Source organism: Natator depressus, chromosome 6 (assembly GCF_965152275.1).
Source record: "Natator depressus isolate rNatDep1 chromosome 6, rNatDep2.hap1, whole genome shotgun sequence".
Taxonomy (NCBI): domain Eukaryota; kingdom Metazoa; phylum Chordata; order Testudines; family Cheloniidae; genus Natator; species Natator depressus.
In genome coordinates this window covers 45,255,623-45,281,786 of record NC_134239.1, presented here as the reverse complement: position 1 = coordinate 45,281,786, position 26,164 = coordinate 45,255,623, and the positions used below count along the sequence as shown (strand labels likewise).

The window sequence follows — 26,164 nt, the reverse complement described above, 5'->3', positions numbered from 1 at the left end:
GATTATATATAAAATATATCAATTAGAGAGGAGCTTATTGATGAATTTACATGACACTTGTTTCTTTTTAAAAATCATATTGGTATTTGGAATAAACCATTTTTTGATTAGATGAATCTTAGGATAAGTCTGTTCTCTCCATCAGTCAGAGTGCAGCTTTGTAATAATGCACAGTGAACAAATGTCATTCTAATGCACCAACATCCATCACAAAACGTGACAATATCTACATTAATCATCTGGTAGAACACAAATAAAGAGATTGGGGTAAACTGTTGTCACGTAATGTACCCTTCACTTAACTTTGGATAAGTGCATCAGTTTTGCCTTGGCAATTTTATAGAGAATGGAGACCACTATTCTGTGATACCAGCCGTATTCAATTCTATTGACATTATCACCTACATTAAGGACTTGGCATCCCTTTTCTAGGTAACAATGGCCCCTGAAAAATCAGTTAGTCTATCAAAAATTAGGTGAATATGAAAAGTTTATTTTGAAAGAAAAAGACATGAATCCTGCAGAGTATCACAATCACTTTATTCTTTGTGGATGATCTGCTCAAATTAACCTATAGTTGGAAACTGATAACTGGTTCGCAAAAAGAAAAGGAGTACTTGTGGCACCTTAGAGACTAACCAATTTATTTGAGCATAAGCTTTCGTGAGCTACAGCTCACTTCATTGGATGCATACTCAAGTATGTAGCTCACGAAAGCTTATGCTCAAATAAATTGGTTAGTCTCTAAGGTGCCACAAGTACTCCTTTTCTTTTTGTGAATACAGACTAACACGGCTGTTACTCTGAAACCTGATAACTGGTTGTAAGTCTTTTAACCATAGCAGTTAGATACTAGCACATCAGTGGTTGAATTGTGAAACAAAAATAATTAATAAGATCTTTTCACAAATAATAGCAGAAAGAATGGTTTGCTGTGATTCATGGAATCTTTTTACCATATTGACTGAGTATTTAGATAGCTGTCATCTGTTCCTCACTAGTCCCAACAGCTTCATGAATTTTAGTATGAAGTTGTGTTCATCCAACAATCCAGACTGGAATTTTGTTCTCCTTTTTACAAGTTTTCAGTCATATAATCAGGGAGCAGAAGCTGAGCAGTCGCTCAAAACAAATAATGGATAACAGGCAAAAAGCTGGTCAAAGCATCCATTGAAGTTAATTAGAACTTTCTGTTGACTTTTTGGGGCATGATTCAGACTGTAGGAGAACAATTCAGTGAAAATGTTTAATCCAGACTATTAGGCAAATATGTGCTAACAGTGGGCAGAATACCAGTGAAATCGGGATTTGGTAGGAAATGATGTGCTACACAAAACAGAGACTAACTTTGTCATGATTGTTCATACTGAATAGCTTGACCAGCTGTAATTGCCCCAATGCTCCCTTCATACACCTGTAAAAATTCCCTTAACATTTAAGTCATCCTGTTTCTGTTCCCATGAATAGAGCTCCAGTCCAGGACATGAGGTATGTCATGCAAGCTGTCCAAAGCACAAATCAGGCAACTGGGCTCTCTCTGTAGAGAGTGCTATCTCAGTAAAGATGGGTAGGGTCTAGATTTCATGCCCCAGCGTGGATAGATGAAAGGAAGAAAACAACTCTGTTGGTGGACTGAGGAGCTGACTAACGATCCTTTTAAAGCACACATCAACTGAGATCTTCCAAAAGGATTAACAACAGGTGAGGATTTTCTTGAACCATGAATTTGCATATGAAAGGGATGTTGGATTATAGAGGATTCCAGATTATAGTAATAGCACAATTATGTGTTCGGGGTTATTGAAAAAGATAGAGCCACCAGGAAAGGAAATATTCCATATGCCAAGAAAAATCTGACTGACCAAATTCAACCGTTGTTGGACTCCCCTACTGCATCAAAAGGTGAGTGGATAACTTTGCAGTTATAGGAGACTGTGTAGAGGATATTTCTTAATTTAACAATCTAAAGTCTAGCCCATTCAGAACCCACTTGCTGGCCGTTTATGATACAAGGGTATCCTTCAAGAGGATTGATAACTGGTTGGAGTCCATCAATCTATCCAAATTAGAATCCTCTCAAACTAGCTTTAGGTCTGAGCCTGTAGGACAGCCCTCTTTAAGAAGTGACCATTTGTGCTCCTGTAGGCATCAAAGCGACCATGGAATAGCTTCTCAGCTAATGTTAAGGTAGGCTTTTCTCACCCTACTTTAAGTCAGATGCAATCTGGTATTTACCCACTGCTGGAAGGGAAGGTAGGTAGTTCTGAATGTGAATTTACCTGTCTGTCTTGTCTAGATGTCAGTAGCATCCACTGTTTGACACATTTCATGTTCTCAATATATATACTTTGTAATTTTATTGTCTCTACTTCACCTTAGCATTCTTCTTTCCCTTAACACTATTATCTCTTGAGAAACATATGATCTGTGTGTAGCCATCAGATGATTTATTTCACTAACATATCATAAGAATGACAGTTTGCTCTGGTGATACGTTGTTGTAATAGATCATCAGCCTGGCTGATCATTCTCAATAGCACATCAAAGTGATACATCACAGTGAGGTGTCCTGATGGAATGTTTTAAGGATGGCACCTTTCAAGAATATTGGTAGAAGGGAAAGATTCACTTGTGGAACTAAAGATATGCAATCCAGAATCCTTGCAATCCCTCCTTTCCTGTTAAGGATTTCCTGCTCTCCTGGATTAATTTCATTGAGCAACAGGGGAATTTAGTTGTACACCACCCAAAATATTCTGTAACACAGGTGGAATTTTAAGACTCCAGGACATCTCTCAAATGTCCCTTGTTTTTAAGAACCTCACTCAGTTTTGTACCAAAGTTAACTATGGTTTCACTGAAATTTGGTGTCTCTTCAATTCTTCTTTTGTTTAAAATTACTTGCATCACAAATAGAGAATCATGAAAATGAGAAACTGAGCCCTGTGTAATGGGCTCTAACCTGCATGGTTGGATCTAACATTGTGTAAGTGGGGGAATAGTCCCGCTATGGTGGGGAACTTTCCTAGCTTCTGCACTACCCCGGTGAAGTGGGCTAGCGAAAGGATCTGAGTTCTCACTCCCACTTCCTTTACTCAGTGGCCTCCCTGCCCTTGAGGACTCCCCTTCCACTCTCCTGTCTGGCAGAGTCCTTGTAACCCCAACAAGGCTGGGCCCAGGATTCCTGGGGGGCTCGACCCGCAACCCTGCTGTGGTCACCTAGGACAGGGGCTAGGGTGTCCCCACTCTGGGGTACTCTCTCTGCACTGGGCACTTCTCTGACCCACTGACCATTACATACAATTTAAAGCAAATGAAAGTTATTTAATCAACAATTAATTTTAAAAAGAATAAGGAAAAATGGGAAAGGTTAAAGGAAACACATCAACCCGCTCCGTGGCAGGCAACATCACAAACAATGTCTCTGGAATGTCCGGGCAGTTCACAGTCTGTTCCTTGTAAGTCCCAGGCCTTCTTCTCAGGCCCTGGCTGTGCTGTAGGGATGCTGTGGGTTGGACACTTGCTCTGGTGGTGGCCACACGCTCTCAGGCTCCAAGTGGTCGGACCCTTCTTCCCAGTGTCGCCCCCGCCCTGTGGACAGGGCCCTTTAAGGAGGAACTGGGCCATCCCACTTGTTCTTCATTTAATAGCCTTGCAATGGGGCCTGATAGAGGGTACCTGGTATCAATAAGGACTTAGTCTCTAAAGAGCAGGGATCAGGAAACTGTGGGAGAGGCTGCAGAGAGCAGGAGGCTCCTGCAGGAGATCCTTGTCTGGGGGCAGGGAGAGGAAGGGTTTGGGTCTGGAGGCCAACTCAGACTGTGAGCATGTAGAAGCAGGTAGAAAGGCCTAAGAGTTTCTGCAGAGATAAAGAGCAGGGAAAGACTCCAGGTAGGAAGGCCTGAGAGTGGATGCTCAGAAGAGAGCAGGGAATGCTTAAAGGATGGGCTGAGGGGAGAGCCTGGGATGAAAAGCTGTACCCAGCTTAGAAACTTGAAGACAGACTGACCTCAGGCTTGAGAGGATAAAAAGACTGTATTCTGAGTCTGTATGCTAATAAACCACAACCCAGTACACAAGATTTTGTGGGGTTATTGACGAATCTGAGTAAACTGCAGTGTGCTGCAGAGCCACCTCAGGCCACAAGAGGTTCTCAGGATGCAGTCCAACTTTTACACTTTGTCATATGGGTATTGATGCATTACTGTATTTTTAAAAACAGAGAGCCAGGTTTTCATAGACTTTGCAAAACAGAATAAGAAAAAGAGGTCAGATTTCATGCCTGCCAACCTGGATAGTGTTCTTTTTTATTTTTTTAAGGTTCCTTATGTTTTTTTTAGTTCAGAGCACCATGCAGGAGGAGAAAAGGACAATAGTCAGTAAAACTGTGGCTGACAGATTTGCTGGCAAGAATTTGCAAAATTAAGGAAATAAGAAAGCAAAAATGTAGGCTGAATCTGGGGGGGAGGGAAAGAGATGTTTCCTAACAATGAGGCCTAACAGACCCTAGAAGTATCTCCCAAAGGCAGTGGTGAGAGCTCTGTTGCTTGAGACATTATGAAACTTGAATGGCTGAAACACCATAAAAAATACAGTAAGGAACAATTTGGCCCGGACAGGGAGATGGACTAGGTAGTTTGGTAAGCCTTTTCTGTCACTAACCGTTAAACGTCTATAAAAATGTCTAGAAATATTTTAATCAAGTGCAGTGGGTTTTTTTTAATTTCATCAGCTGAATATCCTCTTTTATAATAGTCAAGGTTAAATCATATTAGCGTTGGAGCATGTGAAAGAAACGAGAGTAACAATTCTATAGAACAGATTGTTCCATTCAATTCCAAACAAAAGCAATGCAGAAATTAATGTACAACAGCAATTTTAAGCATTCAGGAAATTAGCTGGTACAGGACAAACCTAATCCAATCATATTTTACAATGAAGAGGTTTAAAATAGTTATGGAATCACAGTGGGAGTAGGGACACTCACATTTCTTCTAACAGTTGATTTATATGCCCCTGTGAAACGGGTAACTTAATTCTTCTATTAAGCCATTCATGAGTTATCAGCTCTCTCCTCACACATGACCTCGTACTATGTATAAAGTGGCAGTTATTTTCTGACTCCCATGCAAATTCTTAGACTTATTAATTCTTTTTTTTTTAATGGAGGAGGCTACTACTCTCAGATGCTATCCTAATAACAAGAGGTTAAAGCATTGTCCTGGAGACTGAATCCATAACGACAGCTGATCCTGGTGTGACAAAATTCTATGGTTCAAGCACTGTGCCTGTACTTATAAGAATCACCAATCTACCATGTTTTTTAAGTGATAGCGGTGAGTATCACTTTACCTGTGTGACCTGAACATTTGACCTGTACTATAACTCTGCAGACTGAATTCAAATTACCAGAGTAACCCTTAGTTTGACAGAAGGTAGCACTATCTGCTGTTCTATGATCAAGTAATGAAATAACCTATGTCCCATTCAAGTTCATTTGCTACCTTCCTCTACTATGAAGGACTGCTGCCAAACTGGCGAGGACATGATCTGGGGACCTATATGGGAGATGCAGTCTCTTAGGGTCTGTGGAACACAATACTAGCATATAGGAATGTTTTTGGATAGTGGTTAAAAAACTGTGCTGGTCCATTGTCGGCAGAAGAGAAATATACTGGCCATGGGATCCATTGCAATCCCATGGCTGAAATAGCAGCCAGAGAGCAGTTCCATAACCTAGAAGATTTCTACCTGCATCCTCTGTGGAAATCTTCAACAGCAGATTAATTGGACTCTGAAGCCAGAGTGAGATTTGATCCATGATTTAATATGGGAAAGGGATTACAGGTATGGATGCAGTGGTACCCTAAAATGTAAATGTACTAGGAATTGTCAAACTAGTTTATGCCTTGGATTATCTAGTCCAATGGCCTGTCTCTGAGAGTGGTTGGCACAAGGGAGCCACACTGAGTTTGTGTGTTACACTTTGTGATGAATCTGTACCTTGATATGGCTTTGGTACCTTTTAAGGTCTTTGCTTTTCCTGCCGATGGAACTATTCAAACTCCTAGAATGCACAACCATAGTGGGAGCCGACAGCATGTGAGACTTGGACCTTTTCTTGTCTCCTCTGGATTGTTTGCCTACATTTATTTTTTTAGGTTGTCTACTTCCATTCCTACAACTCTGTCATCCGCTTCTTGTAGCAGAGATACACCAATCAGTGAACACCATTTTATTAGACTAACTTTAAATTATTAAGCAGTGGAACAAGCTTTCACAGGAAACCTGTTGACCCTTTTGTCAGTTAAAGAAGACATTTTTAAGTTTTATGTGAATTGTGATAGCGCCTTACTCAGGTGTGTGTGAGGGGAGGGGGGGGGAATTCCCACAGATGTCATTCCCTTGGCAGGTACATTTATGTTAACTACACAATTAGATGTAAAAATTCCAGAAACAACAATGACATTAAATTCTGTAAAAATCTGAGACAGACAGAAATATTGGACCTGACTATACTGAAAAAGACAGTAGGAAAAGGAGTATGTGCTGCAAGATAAAGCAGTCATGGCTAAGAGCTTCTTTAGGCATCCAGTAGGAAAGCAGAGAAGATGCAGAGTGTATGTATAAATAATGAAGCTGAGCAGTGTGAAAAGGGATAATGTAATCTGTCAGGAATTCCATATTAAAGACCACATCTTGCAAGGTAGATCTGAAAAGTACATTTTGCCCTTAAGTGCATGGGACCAAATTTTTCCATCAGTCTGCATTTAAATAGTGGAAAAAGCTGTAGGGATTGGGGTGGTTTTTATAGATACTTGATAGCATCGATTTCAGGACTGCACCTTTAAGAAACAAATATGGATTCATTGCTCTAGGTGATGTCTTTAATGTGTGGACAGCTAGAGAAAAATATCTTAAATATCCGAACTGTTTACATTTTCACAAGTGGAGTTTAGTTTTCTGGATGGTCGATAACATGTTTGTGGGCATTGCAAACCCATGCATTTAGCCGTCTTCTCTCACCCACATATTGTACTGTAGGAAGACATTTTACTCTCTTATCAGATATGGTCATTTAGGTTGAGATTTTCAAATCCTCCTAAAGAGTTAGGAGGCCCAGTTATCAATTAATTTTAATGGGAATTGTGCATCTAAATTCCTCAGACAGATTTAAAACCTCAGCCTTTTATCCTATTCATCATTGTTGAAAAAAAAAAAGTTACTGATAGTCACAGGTGGGTTTTACACAACAACAATCTTAACAAGGGGGATAAATATGTATTGTAACAAGTCAAGTTATTACCTAGAAAATAATTATGGTGACCCTGGTTCTTCATTGCCTTGCAGCCTGTATAATCATTACACTGTTCCAAAGTTAATGGAAAATGCTAATAAATCAAACTAGGAGCATTGAAATGACTACACATGTTACAAGGCAGTGGACAAATCAGAATCTGTTAAAGATACAAATCTGGAAAAACAAAATTTCTTATGAATGTATCTTAGAAAATGGAAATGTGTCCAATTTGTGATGGTTAACTAAAAAAAATTAAATGTGCCAGCAGGTAATATAATAAAGTATTTTCATTAAAAAGGTCAATAAAACTGATGATAAATTTTAAAGGAGAAGCAGGTCATATGACAAAACTACATTAAATGCAAGGTTTGAGGTGTCAGTTATGACATTAGCATCAAGGACCCATGATGCTGATTTAGGAGAGCACTCTATTCAGGGCAGTATTTAAGCACATGCTTAAGTCTCATTTAATTATAGTTAAGCATATGTTTTTATGCTGCCCCGAATAAGGGCCCATATTATTTTCCATGTGTCATGTCAATTTCAGACTTAAATGCAATCAGGAAAACCTCTTGGAAATGTTTGTAATCTAAGAAATGACTCTCACTATCTGATCATTCTTTAAAGTGACCAAAGATGTACCATTTTCCTCCCACAAACTCAAAAAGGCTGAAAATGTGTTTTTACTTTGAAAAGTGACACTCTAAAGATGACATTGTAGGGTTCTGTGTGGATTATGTCTCAATAATTTCCATTATCAAATGTGCTCACTTTACAAGTACAAAGATGTTTTTCCCCAACTGCCAGCCTTGCAAATTCAGCTTGGGAATTCCAAATCAAGCTAAATTATTTTCTTCTTGCGTATCATCATATCAAATTTCATCAAGCCAAACTATGTCCACATATAAACCTCTGCCGCTAACTGCCTTCTAATGCTTGCTTCAGTGACATCTGTGCATTCCTATGGTTTTCAAGTGTAAGTAATCAGAATTTAGTCAACAATCCTGTTCATGATGCTCTACCTAGATAGTATCTAGTTCACTCCACTCTTGGCTCTGCTTGAATAACAAATGTTTAGATTTTTTTAAAGTCAACAGGTATGACCCTGTATACAGACAGGGAGCAGATCTCTTACATATAAAGGAGCCATCTTGTATAGAACTGCAGTTTTAAAATATAAATTGTGCAAGTAAGGATTGTAAATTAAAACTCATGGGTTTAGATGGTGCCTGAAATGTAGCTATTGCCATTAATTTCTTCTCCAAAAGAACCATGCTATTTGATGAAAGAAGCATACAGCTGACTTAGAACTTTTCTGCGTGGATGGGGACACCAGGAAAGTTAATCCAAATAACTAAAAGTGTGAATTTAAAGTGGATTAGTTAATTTGGCTTAATTTTCCATGTGTCCCCATAGACAAGTCCTAAATTGACTTAGGTATTGTTTTAATGGGCTGAAGTTCATATTCCAATTTTCTATTTTAAGTCAGCTTTGCAGTAAGGGTACTTTATGTACACAGAATAAAATAAAATAAAAATGATTTATAGAAGGTCTATTTCAAAGACAGGCTTTGTTTTCCCTCTGGGTTTACAAATCAATTTTTCTTTGTCTTAACATTGTACGTATTATTCAGTAAGAAGCAAATTCAAACCTGATTTTGAAGACTAAAAGCCCAGTTTATAAAATTTAAGAAAATAACAGTCAGAGGTGGAGTGATCTCCAGAGAAACAAATCTCTTAATTACAAGTCACCTGTTTCCACACATTCTGAAAATTAGGATCTGTAGAAATTTTGAAATATAATTTAGACATGTCAGTAGGAATCATGAAAAGTCCAAATAGCTGTGACAAGTTTAAAGCTGTTTGAGAATAACATTCCATGGCAACAAGATGACACTTGAATTTAGAGAGCCCCCAGATCAATATACTGAGGACAGAAACTAAACAATTGCAATTACCATGATTCAAATGACTTCCAGAGGTTGGAATATTGCCAAATGCCATTGCTGTGTTTGCCTTAATATAAAGTCTGCATACTCCCCGCAACACTGTAAAAGTGATATTTTATGTCTTCAAACTTGTCTTATTAATTTTATCAGCTATAAATTGGGATTTAGATTTGTTAATGAAAATGCCACACCATACTAAAGAAAAACATCTATATGCATTCTGTGTGATTAGGTACATAATAGAACTAAGGAACTTGACAAACTTGTAAGTACAAAACTTCAGGTATTTCTTTTAAAAACATGCCTGCTAAAATGAGAGATGTATATTATAATTCCAGTTGTGTAGTACTTATGCTAGTAATGCAAATTTATTCTGCAGAACAGAATAACAGGACATCCAGTGGGCCAGATAAAATCCTGGTACAACTCTGTACAACACAATAGATTTATACCAAGGGATGGAGTTAGCCCACTGTGTCCTTACAATTGTAGTGTCTGATACTATAAGGTGAGGAGGGACTCCAGAGAGGTGTTGAGAATCTTCAAGTCCTATTGGAGTTAATGGAGGTTAAGGGAATTCAGTATTGTAGCAGGCTGCAGCTATGATCTGGCTTGTTCCAGATGGCCCTTTTTGCCTGCCTCCCCCAAGACTTGCAGCAAAGTCTTTCAAACAAACAAAACTCAGAAGAAAACCCTTCATAACTAAGCCATCTCCTCCCAGGCATCTCTAATAGTTTTCCAATCTTCTTCCACAGCTTGGAGTTCAGGGTCAAAAACACCTCAGTCCTTTTCTTCCATGTTACAAGAGATTAGCAGGCCACCAACCCTTCTCCTGCTAGTCTCTCCCCTATTATGAGACCCCGCAATGGGTGACGGTCTCAGAGCTGGGCCCAAGCCTGAGCCCAAATGTCTACACTGGAGTCTTGTAGCCCTGCTGTACAGACATACTGTATAAGACCCTGGGTCCTTAAAGAAATAACAGCCTTTTTCGTCTGCAGATGCTTCCCTTGAAAGCTTGGAATTTGCACTGAAAGGTTTGATAAATCTTGTGATATTGTTAAAACAGAAGTACTAGCCTCCACACCTTTTTAACCCTATGCATTTTTCCCCTTTGACTCAAATATTCCTGACTGGTATTGCTGTTACATTTTTTAAAAAACACACAAACATTTAATCATTTGTCCATTTTTTAAAAAAGTATCAAAATGTCCCTGTTAGAGTAGGGTGAATAGTATGACCAAAAAAAAAAAGCTTCAAATATCCATTTCGATTTTTCGTTGATTTAGTTTCAGATATAGTTGGTCTCATTTTCTATTTATTTTCCCAAGAGCATGAATGGAATCAAGTTTTACTAGCCACAAATATGCCAAAATAAATGTTAATCTCATATATTCCGGTATTGAGAAAAAGCAAATTTTGTACTCACCTCCGGCAAGGACTCTTATCATGTTATATTGGCCCCAATTCAGGAAAGCATCCCTATTCAGCAGTGGCATTTAAGTACATGCTTAAATCTCTGAGTGTATGTTTAAACTGAAGCATACATTTAATTGCTTTCTTTAATTGGGAATGAGAAGAGTTACATTCTAATCAGGGAACAGGGAACAACCATGTGATTTATATGACCAATTACAATGAAGAGCTGGAATTTCAAATCTCCATTGATATAAGAAAACAGCTTTCTTGGAAAAAAACCTTTGGAATAATTTTGAAAAACTAATAAAATTGGAGAAACCAAGATCTTTTCACAGACATTCCTTGAATTGGAAAAGAGGTGAAATTTACTACAAATATTATTTCCTTTTTGATCTAATTGTCTTTTAATCTATATGGGGCGATGGAAATTCAGTAATCAGTCTGTTACACATGGGAAAGAAAATCACAAAATTGGACTTTAGAGAGAAGGATGCAGTTTTAGCTCTTGATATGAGCTGTTTAGGGAGGAGTAGGAAGTATACCACTCAGATGGAAATTATTGATAACTTTACACTTAATGTAGGTAGGAGCCAGCATTTAGGGATAGTGGAGGAATCTTGATTACTGTAAGGGCAATCTGAGATCCTTGGCACCACACACTACAGGTTCCCCCACAGCTCTTCCACCATAGCCCCATACCTGGTGTGAAAATGGCAGGGTGGTGTCTTCTTTGCCCAGAAACTCTCCTACTGTTGTAGACCCTGTTGATCTCTACTCTATTGCACTCCCAGAGAGCAGAAAGCCTTAAGAACATAAGAATGGCTACACTGGGTCAGACCAAAGGTCCATCCAGCCCAGTATGCTGTCTACCAATGGTGGCCAATGCCAGGTGCCCCAGAGGGAGTGAACTTAATAGGTGATCTCTCTCCTGCCATCCATCTCCACCCTCTGACAAACAGAGGCTAGGGACACCATTCCTTACCCATCCTGGCTAATAGCCATTAATATTCTTAACCTCCATGAATTTATCCAGTTCTCTTTTAAACCCTGTTATAGTCCTAGCCTTCACAACCTCCTCAGGCAAGGAGTTCCACAGGTTGACTGTGCGCTGAGTGAAGAAGAACTTCCTTTTGTTTGTTTTAAACCTGCTACCGTTAATTTCATTTGATGGCCCCTAGTTCTTATATTATGGGAACAAGTAAATAACTTTTCCTTATTCACTTTGTCCACACCACTCATGATTTCATATACCTCTATCATATCCCCCCCTTAGTCTCCTCTTTTCCAAGCTGAAAAGTCCTAGCCTCTTTAATCTCTCATCATATGGGACCTGTTCCAAACCCCTAATCATTTTAGTTGCCTTTTTCTGAACCTTTTCTAATGCCAGTATATCTTTTTTGAGATGAGGGGACCACAACTGTACACAGTATTCAAGATGTGGGCTTACCATGGCTTTATATGAAGGGCAATAAAATATTCTCCATCTTATTCTCTATTCCTTTTTTAATGATTCCTTGATTGCCTTCATTGCAGAAGCACTGCGATGGAGGGAGATACCCTTTTACCTTCTCTCCACCTGCACTAGTGTGGAGATAATTTGGACCTTTATTTTGAAAAAAGCTTACTGAGGGCCTCAGGGATTATTGTCGAAGTTCTCTCTCTAATCCCAGATTTTTCAAACTGTTTCCTCCTCCTCACTTCCTGTCTATCATGACAATAGTCAGTTCTACAGGCAAAAATATATTCCAGTGAAGACCCAAACATGTTAGGCCATCAGGCAAATGCCAATCAACACTGCAAAGTACATGTCCTTTTCCCTTGTGAAAGAAGACTAATTTCACCCTTTGACTCACTTCGAAAGGTTGATTGTTAGGAGAAACTGATTCCTGCTCTGGAGTGTTTTGTTATCTACTGTATGAGAGAAACAATGCACAAAGAAATTGTAGTGTATGTATGTATTGTTATTAGCTGGAGTTTGATTCATTTAAGTAAGTGAATATCAGAACACATAAGACAATACAGTGAACCCTGTCTTAAGTGACAACCCAAGGGAAAGTGTAATTGGTGGCCTAGTACAGATGGCCTATGTGGCAGGGTGCTGATAGGAAAGCCCTTAATCAGCGCCTGCCACCCCAGCCTCAGTCATGGGGTATGGATTGGGGCTGGGTAAATAGCCAGTGCTTGCCTGGGAACTGCCCACACCTTCCAGCCTCATTAGCAGGAGCTAAAAGGCTGAGGGGAGGGGGAGGGGGAGGAGCTGAAGCTGAGACCAGGAGGGAAAGGTGAGGCTCAGAGGGAGGAAAGAGCCTACTAGTCCGTTGCTGGTCAGGCCTGTGTGAGGCCAAGCCATGTAAATAGCTGTAAACTGGTGGTGGGAATGGACACAAACTAAAGAGCATGTGTGTTGCACCAGCTTGGAGCGTTCCTGAGTCTTTAAGGAGCAGGGCAAAGGGTCTGAATCCAGTGGGGCATGGCATGCAACCTGTCACATGTGGGGGCTTGTCCAGAACTCGAAGCCACTACCATGGAGTGGCAACCCAAGCGTGGAGGGAACTGTGCAGTGGCTCGCAAAGCAGCAAGAGGAACTGCAGAAAACCCTGCAGGCCTTTCAGCAATTCCACCGGGCCAAGAGACCGGCCTTTCTCGCTTGGTAGGCAGAGCAACAAAAGACTCTCCAGGACTTCATCAGGGAGCAGGCCAGTGCACAGCTCCGGCAGTGGTTGGTGAGTCCTCCACGAGGTAATGGCAACTGCACGCCAGGGCTGGGTCTCTGTAAGATGGGCCCCGCTGATGGCCCTGATGCCTTCCTGTGCACTTTTGACTGGTTAGCCATGGACGCCAGATGGGACAAGGTGATGTGGGCCCTAAGACTAGACCCCTATCTGGCCGGAGAGGCGCAGGCTGCCTACGTGACTCTAACTAATGGACAGGCCAAAGATTATGAGGCAGTGAAAACGGCAGTCCTGGACTGGATGGGACTGTCGGCCAAAAAGTACTGGCAGAAGTTTCGGGTGGCACAGTGGACAGGGGGTTTGTGGCCCTGCGCTTTTGCCCAGAAGATCACGGACTGAGCCACGTGGTGGTCAAGGCCCAATACCCAAATGGTGGGAGAGATAACGGACCAGGTGATCTTAGAATAATTTGTGCATGGCTTCCTGGAAAATGTGCAAGTCTGGGTCCGGCAGCACCAGCCAAATACGATAGAGGCCACTGTCAAACTGACTAAGGAATATGCGGAGGTGGACTTTCCTTGTAAAGAGGGGCTGACGGACCGGGACCTGGAGTGGGGAAAGAAACCCTGAGAACTTCCCCTCGGGAGAGGCCCCAAGAAAAAGAAAGAGGAGATTAAGGAGGCCTGTAGTCACCCGGGGCAGTTGGTCTACTGGCGATGCGGGCGGCAGGGACACAAATGTTGGGACTGCCAAGAAATGTAATGTGGGCTAGCCAGATTTTGTGGCTGGACAAATGGTGGTGGGAAGAAGCTGGGGCAAGGACTGGTCACCATCCCCATGTGGATGGAGAGGAAGCCCCAGAGGGGCTTAGTGGACCCAGCTTCAGCCCACACTCTCCTTCAAAGACTAGTTGAAGTTGTCCCCTGCAATTATTTGGAATCCCGGACCTGTGGATCCTCCCCTTATGCTGGGGGAGGTCCTTTAGTAGTGGGTGGGCTCTGCCTGCCCACTTCTTGGATAGAAACAGGACCCTCCTTCAAAGAGGGCTGATGAAGCCACAATGGTTTATCCCTGGGGTGCAAATGATGCTCAAATGAATCCATGGGGATTGGAGGCCCTGCTCCGTGGCCCAGGTGCCCCTGGAGGTAAGGGACCAGTTTGCCTGGCAACAGGTGAGGGTGGTAGAGGAGTTGCTGTACCCCATGGTCCCGGGGACAGCCTGGGGCCCCATCCCAAAGGGGAAAGGAGGCTGTGGGAGGGGACCCTCCAACAGGAAGAGTGGGGAGACCCCATTGAAGGGAGGGGGAACCCCTACATCCCTCAGCCCCGGTGAGGGGGAGGACCCAGGTCCTCTGAGGACAGAGCAAAATCCTAGACGACAAAGCCTGAGTGAAGACAGAAGAGAGGGAGAGAGCGAGGGATCGAAGGAGTGCCCCACTATTGAACCCCTCCCCCCCCAGAAGGAAGTCTGAGGACCGGGGGGGAAGGCCCCCGGGAATGCCTGGAGGTGGAATCTCCAGGAGGGGAGAGCCAGACTCCCCTGGGCCAGACAACTGTGCCTGAGGCCCCGGGCGGCCGGGGCAAGGTCCAGACCCACCTGGCTTCCCTGCCAGACAACAAGAGGGAGCAGCCGGTAGAGCAACCAAAAGGCTGTGACTGGTGCGAGGACCAGTGGGTAGCTGTAGACCTGTGGGGCAGTCCACCCCCTTCCCAGTGTGCCTTTTGTGGCTGGGGGATGAACAAATCCCATTACAAAGCCCCCAGGGACCTCCTTGAGGCAACTTCCAGAGCAGGGGAAGAAGGGGCCAAACCAGGCCCGCTCTGGCGGTCGCTTAAGGGGGGAGGTGTGTGGCAGGGTGCTGCTAGGAAAGCCCTGAATCAGCTCCTGCCACCCCAGCCCCAATCAGGAGGAATGGATTGGAGCTGGGTGAATAACCAGTGCTTGCCTGGGAACTGCCCACACCTGCCAGCTTCATTAGCAGGAGCGAAAAGGCTGGGAAGAAGTGGAAGGGGGCAGAAGGCAGAGACCAGGAGGGAAAGGTCAGGCTCAGAAGGAGGAAAGAGCCTATTCATCTGTTGCTGGTCAGGCCTGTGTGAGGCCAAGCTATGTAAATAGCCTGTAAATAGTGGGAAACTGGTGGTGGGAACGGACACAAACTAAAGAGCGCGGGTGTTGCACCAGCTTGGACCATCCCTGAGTCTTTAAGGAGCGGGGGGCCAAGGGTCCGAATCCAGCGGTGCATGATGTGCACGCCGTTACACCTATAACTGAAAGTTGAACAAAATGGTAACGGAAAACTCATGAGGATACTTTTAATAGGTTGCTTATGATGAGTAGATAACCTGCTGCTGGTGCTTCTTAGTGCATGTTTCACTGTAAACAAGGGCATGACATAGGGATGCCGAAAGAGCATAATATGCTGTTTCTGATGCTTTTAGAGGAATGAAAACAACAATCTTCTTAATGAAACTAATCAATTCCTGTAAGCAGAAGAAATTCCTTTCTTGCTGTCTGCTCATCAAGAAATTAAAGTGGGAAGCATTCTCTGCAGCTTGTCAAGTTGATTACACATAATGGTCCTACTGCCACGGATGCGGGACAAGTATTTAATACTGATGCAGACCTTGTTAAAAATCGCAGGTAGTTATGATAAAAAAAAATGTAGGTATTTTGGCATAACATTTAAATGACGGGGATTTTGTTTTCTTTACATTTAGCCGCTAGAATTCTAATATTCAGCAAATAATGAACTGGCTCGGATTTCACTCATCTTTATTTCAAGTGTCTCTCTAGAACAAAACCCCCAAATCTAAACACTGCTGCATGTGGAAATTTCAAAATCCAGGTATTAATATTGCAGCATAAATCCATGGTGGTCTGACTTTATGACTCTTGTTCATGATAATCCATATTTACCAGTGAAGATAATGGGAGTACTTGTAAGAGAAAAGGAGGACTTGTGGCACCTTAGAGACTAACCAATTTATTTGAGCATGAGCTTTCGTGAGCTACAGCTCACTTCATCGGATGCATACTGTGGAAATTGCAGAAGACATTATTATATACACAGACACCATGAAACAATACCTCCTCCCACCCCACTCTCCTGCTGGTAATAGCTTATCTAAAGTGATCATCAAGTTGGGCCATTTCCAGCACAAATCCAGGTTTTCTCACCCTCCGCCCCCCCACAGACAAACTCACTCTCTTGCTGGTAATAGCCCATCCAAAGTGACCACTCTCTTCACAATGTGTATGATAATCAAGGTGGGCCATTTCCTGCAGAAATCCAGGTTCTCTCACCCCCTCACCCCCCTCCAAAAACCGCACACACAAACTCACTCTCCTGCTGGTAATAGCCTATCCAAAGTGACCACTCTCCTTACAACGTGCATGAAAATCAAGGTGGGCCATTTCCAGCACAAATCCAGGTTTTCTCACCCCCCCAACCCCCCCCACACACAAACTCACTCTCCTGCTGGCAATAGCTCATCCAAACTGACCACTCTCCCCACAATGTGCATGACAATCAAGGTGGGCCACTTGATAGTGGGCCAAGGTCGCTATCTTACAACAAAAAAACTTCAAATCCAGAGTCCAGCGAGAAACTGCTAAATTGGAATTCATTTGCAAATTGGATACTATTAATTTAGGCTTAAATAGAGACTGGGAGTGGCTAAGTCATTATGCAAGGTAGCCTATTTCCCCTTGTTTTTTCCTACCCCCCCGCCCCCCGGCCTTCTGGTTAAACTTGGATTTATGCTGGAAGTGGCCCACCTTGATTGTCATGCACATTGTGGGGAGAGTGGTCAGTTTGGATGAGCTATTGCCAGCAGGAGAGTGAGTTTGTGTGTGGGGGGGGTTGGGGGGGGTGAGAAAACCTGGATTTGTGCTGGAAATGGCCCACCTTGATTTTCATGCACGTTGTAAGGAGAGTGGTCACTTTGGATAGGCTATTACCAGCAGGAGAGTGAGTTTGTGTGTGGTTTTTGGAGGGGGGTGAGGGGGTGAGAGAACCTGGATTTCTGCAGGAAATGGCCCACCTTGATTATCATACACATTGTGAAGAGAGTGGTCACTTTGGATGGGCTATTACCAGCAAGAGAGTGAGTTTGTCTGTGGGGGGGCGGAGGGTGAGAAAACCTGGATTTGTGCTGGAAATGGCCCAACTTGATGATCACTTTAGATAAGCTATTACCAGCAGGAGAGTGGGGTGGGAGGAGGTATTGTTTCATGGTGTCTGTGTATATAATAATGTCTTCTGCAATTTCCACAGTATGCATCCGATGAAGTGAGCTGTAGCTCACGAAAGCTCATGCTCAAATAAATTGGTTAGTCTCTAAGGTGCCACAAGTACTCCTTTTCTTTTTGCGAATACAGACTAACACGTCTGTTACTCTGAAACTTGTAAGAGAAAATGCTACTCAGTAGGAGTGAGGCTTGCAGAATCAGACCATTTTTGAGTGTAGACTCATAAAACCACAAGATCTCTATGTTCTCCCTTACCATCTCTATGATATCTCCCTTATCATAGATAGGCAATCTTAGGGCTATACCCTGCACAGAGTGCTGTGAATGGGTTCTTAACTTATGTTTTCCTTACCACTGCAGATGGTCCACACAGTGAATATCCCAAGAACAGTTTGGAAGGAAAAGTATCTTAAATTAAACAAGGTTAATCTGCAAATTGAGAGGAAGGTCAAATTAAAGCAAAACTAGAAGGAATTAAATCATATCTTGCTGATGACTGGGTAACTGTTTGTTTGGCACGGTTATGATCTTATTGTTAAAACAGACTCAAACCCCAAAGAATAACTTTTGTACTAGAGCTGGTTGGAAAATTAGTCTTTTCCCCATAGACATTTAATTTCAATTTCTTGGAATTTTTTTTATAACATTTTCAGCCAGAACTGTTGATAAAAAATGAAAATTTCTATCCAGTGCCACATGGAAGTTGCATGTTGGGTTCCTGATGCCTCCATTCTCTTCTGTGGGCTGGATTTCCTGTCTGGATTACTTCTCCCATGATGCAACACAGTCTTCCCTCTTGCTGAGTACAGCAATTCATCATGGAAGATGTAATTTGGAATCCACAGAGAAGAATGGGAGCAGAAGGCACTTGTGGAAAATGTAGGGGTTCTCAGTGGTGAATGTTGATCTGTACACCAAAATGTACTTTCCGAACAATGAAACAACCATCACTGAAAGGCAAACAGAAACCAGATTGGGTCCCAAAAGAATGTAAGATGGATTTGTTCTTTTCCTGTACATAGAGAAGGAAGCCTACCTAACTCAGTTGGCAGTGAATCATGTGATTAGATGAGTCTAAAAAAGTGTGTAGGCTGTTTTAAATTATTTTAATCTGATGGTTGTTCCTTTTGCTAATAAACCTACATATTCAAGAAGGTTGTTGGTTACTATTTCACTGTCCTAGGGTTCCCAAAAGGTACAAAACTCAGGTGTCAGTTGGACCTGCACAGTAATAAGCGGGTGGCAAAAATGGGGTGTTGTATCCAGATCCTGGACTAATAGTGGGAGAACTGTGAAATTTCCCCCCCAGACAGGCAAGGGCACAAGGCCTAGTATCTGGTGGGGGGCACTCAGAGACTACCAAGGGGAAAGATTTGCAACCAGTAACAACCTGTAACCATGACACATGCACAATATAACTCATGTGAGGCAATGTAATGGCATTTCTAAATAGCAATTTTTGCTTTTCGGATTTTTTTTTCATTTGTAGGTGTTTGGTGTTTCAGTTAAAAGTAAAAATGTTTCAAAGAGAGACAAGGTGGTGAGGTAGTATCTTTTACTGGACCAACTTTTCTTGGTGAAAGAGGCAAAGTTTTGAGCTACACAGAACTCGTCAGGTCTGCTAGACCTACCAGACCTGAAGAAGAGCTCTCTCTGTACCTTGAAAGCTTGTCTCTTTCACCAACAAAAGTTGGTCCAGTAAAAGAGATTACCTCACCCACCTTGTCTCTCTAATATCCTGGAACCAACATAGCTACAACAATACTGAAAACAAAATATTTCACAGAATGCAGATGCTTTTCACTTTTTGTTTTGTTTTGTTCTATTTTCCATTGAAAAAGTTCAGTGGAAAAATTTTTAACCAGTTGTCGTTTGTATAGTCTATGCATCAACTACTTAGGCTTTCAGGGTTTCCACATCACTTTTTGCAGGTTAACGGAGTCCATCATTCCTCTCAATCTCTGTAGCCACCCTTCTCAGCGCTGGATTTTGTTTGTCAGGGAATTAGTTCAGCTATTCTAAGTTCTCTGTGAAGATTAGGTGTGACTTCCCTGCAATAACATCCTATCCACAAAGTAAACTATTGTATTACTATAGGGAATCTGTTTACTCCAAGTTTCTTTCATACACTAACTTTTTTGCCTCCATCCTCAGCATCCCTGTGGATTTGTTGGTACCAGAGTGCATTCTCCCCTTCTATGCACCACAGCTGAGGCAGCAACGATGCATCTTCATAGGAACTTCTTTACAGCATGTCCTTGTCAACCTCCCACTCTCACAGCTGCTGTCACTGGTACCATCTGGCATACAATTAAACTAGTCTCTCTTCCTCACTGGCATAGCTCCAGGCTCTCCCAATGCTGTGAGTGTGGCTTCAAGCACCTTCCTTTTTATTTTGTAGTTTCGTGTTTACTTTAATTTTCCAAGTGAATTTTGGCACTTGTGAAAGGTACTGGATTGGCAGCCTTTTTTATTTTTTGTTTGTTTTGCTTTGTTGCTTTATTCTTGGATTAAGCACAGCACAGGCAGTTATAAGGATGGGTTACACCACGCTGCCCAACAAATGTGCTTTAACCCTTCCCTGGCTGGAAATTACTTCTGGGACAGAAAGGGTAGTTCGGTCTCCAAGCTCATTCAATCCTTGACTTGTCAGACAAGATTGTCAAGTAGTGGTTTTTGTGGTGACTCATGTGGTGTTCCAACTGACCTGAGATGACAAACTAATGTCACATAGGTCAGCAAATGGATGGTAACAGCTCTTAAGAGCTTTATCCTGCCTCACTTGAGGTTTTATTCGTTCTGTCTGACACCGTAGTATCAACTCATAACAGTATGTTACATGCTTTAAGTCACTACTGATTAGAGCTGGATCTGATGCAAATTGCATATAAAACAAAGCCTCTATAAATGTCCTTTATCCGTTCTGTCCCTACTTTTTGCTTATTGAGTTCACAAAAGAGTGTGGGTGGCTGAATAAGTTGCTCTCCTCTTAGTAGAGGGTTGTATGAAACAGACATTAATCTAATGTTTGGGTGTACAAAGGGATGAGTGGAAGCGGGTATTGATTTTATAGGAAATAAAGGATAATTCCATAGCTGTGGCAAATGGTATCCTGGAGATTCACTCCTTTTTGCCCACATTTGTATATATGTTTAAAAAAATGTTTTTGTTCTATTCTTTTCACATGGAGGTACCAGGTTTTCCTTGTTCTAGACCCACAAGTGTGTAGTGCTTTTATCCTTTGAAGATATTTGAAATGCTATTTACTATTGATCTCATATGTGGAAATGGAGGATACAAGTTTTATTGCCAAGAAACTACTTGAGCACGTAAGTTGGAGGCAGTTGTATGAGATGTCGGTTTAATCACTAATTGGATAGTGACCACCTGTCAGTATTACTGTGGCAGGCAGGGTGAAACATCTCAGTGGTTTTCACAGTAGTGACAAGAAATTACAGATGTTATAAGTTTCATTAAAGAGATGGCAGCTCAGATATTTCCACACTGTTTCCCCACAGTCACATCTGTAAAATGTTGGCAAAGTAAGCTAAAGGTATTTGCTCTTGATGGAACTTCAATTCAGTAGTAGTGTACTAAACAGTATCAGTAATCTAAAAACTTATAAATGCAGGAAAAAAGACATTTCATTAAAGCTTTGACATATACCAAGTATCCAAAATCTGATTGGATAGAGCACTATTTCTTTCTTCCATCCTTCAGGTGGAGTAGATGAGCTGTCCACTGCTAAATTATGAGAGAGCCAATATTTCTCCAAACATGGCCAGTGCTCTTGATAGATTCAGAAGCCCAATATGGGCCTGACCTGAAGATCACCACTGATTTCAGTGGGCTTTGGATGAGGCCCTAAGATAGTCTTGGTATGTTGCAGGATTGAGACATTTGTTTCTTTGTATGAACTGGTGAACCCAGATCTTGAAAGGCATTTAGACACCAAACCCCGATCTGAGCCTGCCTCACTAAATTACAGGAGGGAAAATTCAAATATCCTTGGAACATCCTTCCCCCATGAGGATGGTCCAAAATCTCTAACTCTACAAAGTTCAATAATTCCTACTGTGCAAGATCTCACCGGAAAGAAGTATCTTCTTTACTGTCAACTTGTGTAAAATAAAAAGCATTTGTTCCTGCCCATAACAGGAAATAGGTTGCTGTTGGCATGATGGTTTGAGGATTTATGTACACAGATGCAACAGTTTACAGTTTGTCATAAAACATTTCAGTTCCTAAACATGGTGCAAGGGGGAATGGAAATGTATCCTACTTATGATTAATAAAAATTGGATGAACTAAGACTCTGATTTCAAGTACATTGAGAAGACATTTTGAGAGGAATGCCTGTGCTTTCTGTGTTAGACACGGCTATGAAGAACTGGAAAGACAACTGAAAGACATCTTTAAGGAAAGGAGCAATATCCTCCGTCAACTGTCGAAGACCTCAAAAGAACTTGAAGGAATTAAAGTAAACCTGCAGGTTAGATTACCCTTCACTTTTCTGTGATACACAATCACTCACTTTGTTTATTAGTATCTATTTGTTACAAACATATTTTCTTTTAATATGAGACTAATTGGTAATTAATGGTAACAATGATGCTTGTTTTACATGTTGTGTATGCCAGTTTTCAGGAAAACATGGGGCGCATTACACATGAGTGGATTATGCAGTTTATGAATCCCCAAAATTTTCCTTGGATGCTTTGTCTCACTTGTTCGAAATTGAAGCACTTAATGGAAAAACCATTAGGGAGCAGAACACACTGGAATATGAGAGGAAAAAGATATTTTTTATAGATTGACTCCCTGGAGCTACCCCTTACTCCCATTAGTGAACAGTTACTCACAAAAAAAGTCCTATGTTGGCTAGGGAGTGTGATATTTTCAGATTTCTAGCCGACATAGCTATGCCAGCAAAACTTTGTAGTGAAGAGTAAACTTTAGCCTAGCTAGAGTGAGATTGGCCACACTGAAATAACACTACAGAGTGTTAGATAACTCTGCAGCCTATATCTCCTGATGAGCCAGCCAACTGGTGTTAACTGGAGCATGATGGTTCTTTTAACAGTTTTGGTGAGAGGACAGGACTCAAGTTAAGGGCAATACTTACTCTACAGTGAAGACAAATCCTCCATGTGAATAAGGGATTTCCAGTCTTGCTTTGGATTTGTTGGCAACCTCAATGTCCACATCTTCACATGACAGGGCAGCAGTCTCTTCATGAGGGAGTCTCTTGGCCTAGTAAAAACAATGAGAGTAATTCAGACTGGTTATCAGCCAGATTGCTTATTCTGACACTTGCACTGACTTGCAGAGAACTGCATTTGATATGAACCACCTGTTTTGAATGGGGCATATATAACTTCCAACAAGACCTCCCCTTGCATTGACTAGTTGAGGGAACAATTCTGGGAAATTATCTCCTCAAACAATTCACAGGACCACGCTGTTATCTTTGCGGGGATGTATGGCTCCCTGTATTCCATTCATTGATGATGCTACCTTCTCTGAGCAGTAGTCTGTTGTACGTTTTAAAATGTCAGTCTGCATTATCCTGTCATCCTCTACTGCTATTTTTTATTGTTGAATTTCTTTCTTCACAATTTATATGGGGAACTTGCTTCCTCTTTCTTTTTTTTAAATGAAGTTACTTTAGAACTTGCTATATTCTCATCAAACTGAATGAATAAAAAAGTAGGACTCAGGAAAATTTCTTTTTTCACGTACTTTGAATTTGATGCTGCAGAGACCAGATCTGTGCAAAGAACTCCACTACATACTCTATTAGATCAGTTCTGCTTTAATGTCTCATCCAGCACAGCTGTGTGTGCTGCAGCAAGTGCTGAATTACTGCCGCAGAAGAGCCAAACTATTTCTGCCCTTTTTTTTTTCGTAAAAGAGGTCACCATTAATCTTTTCATAGTTGAGTAATATTAAAGATCTTCTTGGTAATCCTCCCTCTCTCCCTTTGTTTCCAGTCTTTGAAAAATGACGAGGCATCTGCCAAAAGTGATGTGCAGAAACTTCTGGAATTAGGCCAAAAGCAAAGGTAAGAAGCTACCTCCTCCTTTCTTTCCTGTTAACAGACTAAAAACTAGAAGACTAAGGACTTCAATCTTTCCTTTGTTTGAACCAGTAGTACAGCACAGAAGGCATGTCCACTAGCGATCAATCAAGACTGTTAAACAAGGGGAGGGAGGAACAATGCAGGATTGCAGCTAAAATACTAGCTGATATGTAACACACTTTACTACATAGTTGGTCATTAATAATATTCACAAGGGTTAACATTAGAACTAGATAAACATCAAGGAAATTTTGCAGGATAGCTCAGAGCTGGGAACTTATTTCTTCGAGTCAACAAATTTCTGTGCTTAATTTTTTGAAAGTGTTTAGTGAATTGAGTGCCTCATTGAGGCACCATAAATGGGCCTGATTTTCAAAGGGTGCAGTGATCAGCAGGTTTGAAAAATCAGGTCTCTTTAAAGTGTCTCAAATTAGAAACCCAAGAATTGAGGCACCTAAAATAACCAGTTAGTTTTTAGAATTGCTGGCTTTGGAGGTGGGGCATGGGTTCAGACAAAACTCATGAAACTGAGCGCCTAGTTTTGAAAATTCTTACAGGGTAATAATCTGTGACAAGAAGTAAAAAAGAATAAATTTGTTGGGGGTAAAATATTCATGTCAAATATTCACTTGAATCTAGTGAATTGGAGACTTTTCCATGACAAGGTATGACAGACCAGCATCCTTAGTCCTAGGTCAATACACAATGACATAGTTCACATGATTCTTACAAATGGAGTCGAGCTGATAAATTGATATGCCAATATAATTTCAACAACAATCAGACCTAGCCAATATGGGGATTATTTTCCCTGAAACAGTATGATGTGTTTAATGCATGTATGTGTCTTAGTTTTATCACAATAAAAATATACATTACAAATTAATCAGACATGACCAGTCTAAGTGCAGCATATATCCCTTTTGTTATCATACCAAGTGACACTTGAAATCCTGTAATGATTTTATTGCTAGTATTTTACCCAGTAGTATTTTTGTAGCATATATTAAAATTAGATTGCTAATAGGGAAGGATTGTGATGAAATGATTTCCCAATCAGCTCTTAAATACCAAAGAAAATTGGGGACTGTTTCAGTGCCCACAGAAGTCAGTGGGGAGTCTTTCCATTTACTTCAATGGGTGTTGGATCAGACCTTCACACGCCTTATAAATGCCAAAGACAGATATTTATGTTAAATGGGGACATTTTAGACCTGTCTGAACTGTGGAGTAGTGGTGTTTAGTTAGTTAACATTTCTAGAGAACTTTAAATATGTAAACATCTATACAATTAAAATATCACCATTTACCACTAATAACCACCTTGTAGCAAATCAGACACTATTTTTTTATCCTCCAGTTTCTCATATAGTAAATGTTGGTAAATGTTGCCTTGAAAATCCAATATTAGCTGCTGTAATTGCTAAATATTCTTATATAAATAATTCTTAACCATGATGACATTAGGCAGTGAACATCACATCTTGGAACTTTTAATACATAAAAAGTAATGTGCTCTTTGCAATGAATTAGTAATTATATAATGTCATTAAAACATCATGAGATGATAAAATGATGATGCAAGTTGAGAGTATCATTGTTCAGTGGTTCAAATTTGCAAATGGTCTCTGAAACATGCACCTAAAACATTTGTGGTTTCATCTCTTTGTGCATGAAAATGCCTCTATTTGTGGATGTAGATCAGCAAACTACATGGTCGCTGCCCATTGTGAGTGTAGTTAACTATTTTGTGGATTCAAACAAAGGTTTTGGGGGTGCACAAATGGACACACCCATGTAATTTACAAAAATATTTTAGAACCCTTTTGGAGAATTGACTCTAAATCTTCAGTCTTATAATTTGCTCTGTACATGAAGGCTACATCACAAATCCTTCACCCATAATTCAGTTTCTGTGATAGGGTTTGACAAGCATGCAGCTTCCATGAAGTATTAGCATCAGTGAATTAAAATTGTTAATAAGCTATTTAGTCAATTTTAAATATGCCCTGTTTGCAGATGGGAATATGGAATAAGTCTTTCTGGCCAAAAATGGGTATTCCTCAGACGCACGCACCATTTTGTTCTTTCCATTCCCCTTCACGAGACCCCTACCTCAGATCTGTCTACCTATCCACCCAAATGGAATGTCAGTTTTCTTTCCAAGAGAAACATGTACAACAGTGTGCTTCAGTGGAACAGTTCCTAGACACAGATTATGTGATACATGCAATGTGCTAATGAACAGCCTGGGTTTTTCAATTTCTTCCTTTTTTAAAATCCAGGCTTTTATAACACTCTTCAAGAAATACCATGAAAACCAATATTGTGGGTACTCAAATGGTTAATAATTACAGACTCACTGGAGTTGGGTTCTACAGAGATTATGGAAGTCTAGAAGCACATATTGACAACATACCAGGGAATGAAAATTGGCATATAATTAACGCAATGGGTTCTGTGCACCTGCTGTGATATATACCTTTCCCAGAGA

At 41.1% G+C, this 26,164-nt stretch overlaps 1 protein-coding gene and 1 long non-coding RNA gene across 2 annotated transcripts in view; both read left to right on the top strand.

Annotated features, from left to right (window-relative positions):
- Positions 1-26,164, top strand: part of LUZP2 (leucine zipper protein 2) — a 443,808-nt gene that overhangs the window by 240,541 nt on the left and 177,103 nt on the right. Inside the window, 2 exon segments of the mRNA XM_074955173.1 lie at positions 21,963-22,080; positions 23,582-23,652. Of these exon segments, the coding sequence (XP_074811274.1) occupies positions 21,963-22,080; positions 23,582-23,652 (189 nt within the window).
- On the top strand, positions 1,675-19,965 carry LOC141988987 (uncharacterized). The gene is made up of 3 exons (XR_012639881.1): positions 1,675-1,701; positions 5,170-5,336; positions 19,743-19,965. It is a non-coding gene; the product is annotated as an uncharacterized LOC141988987 (long non-coding RNA).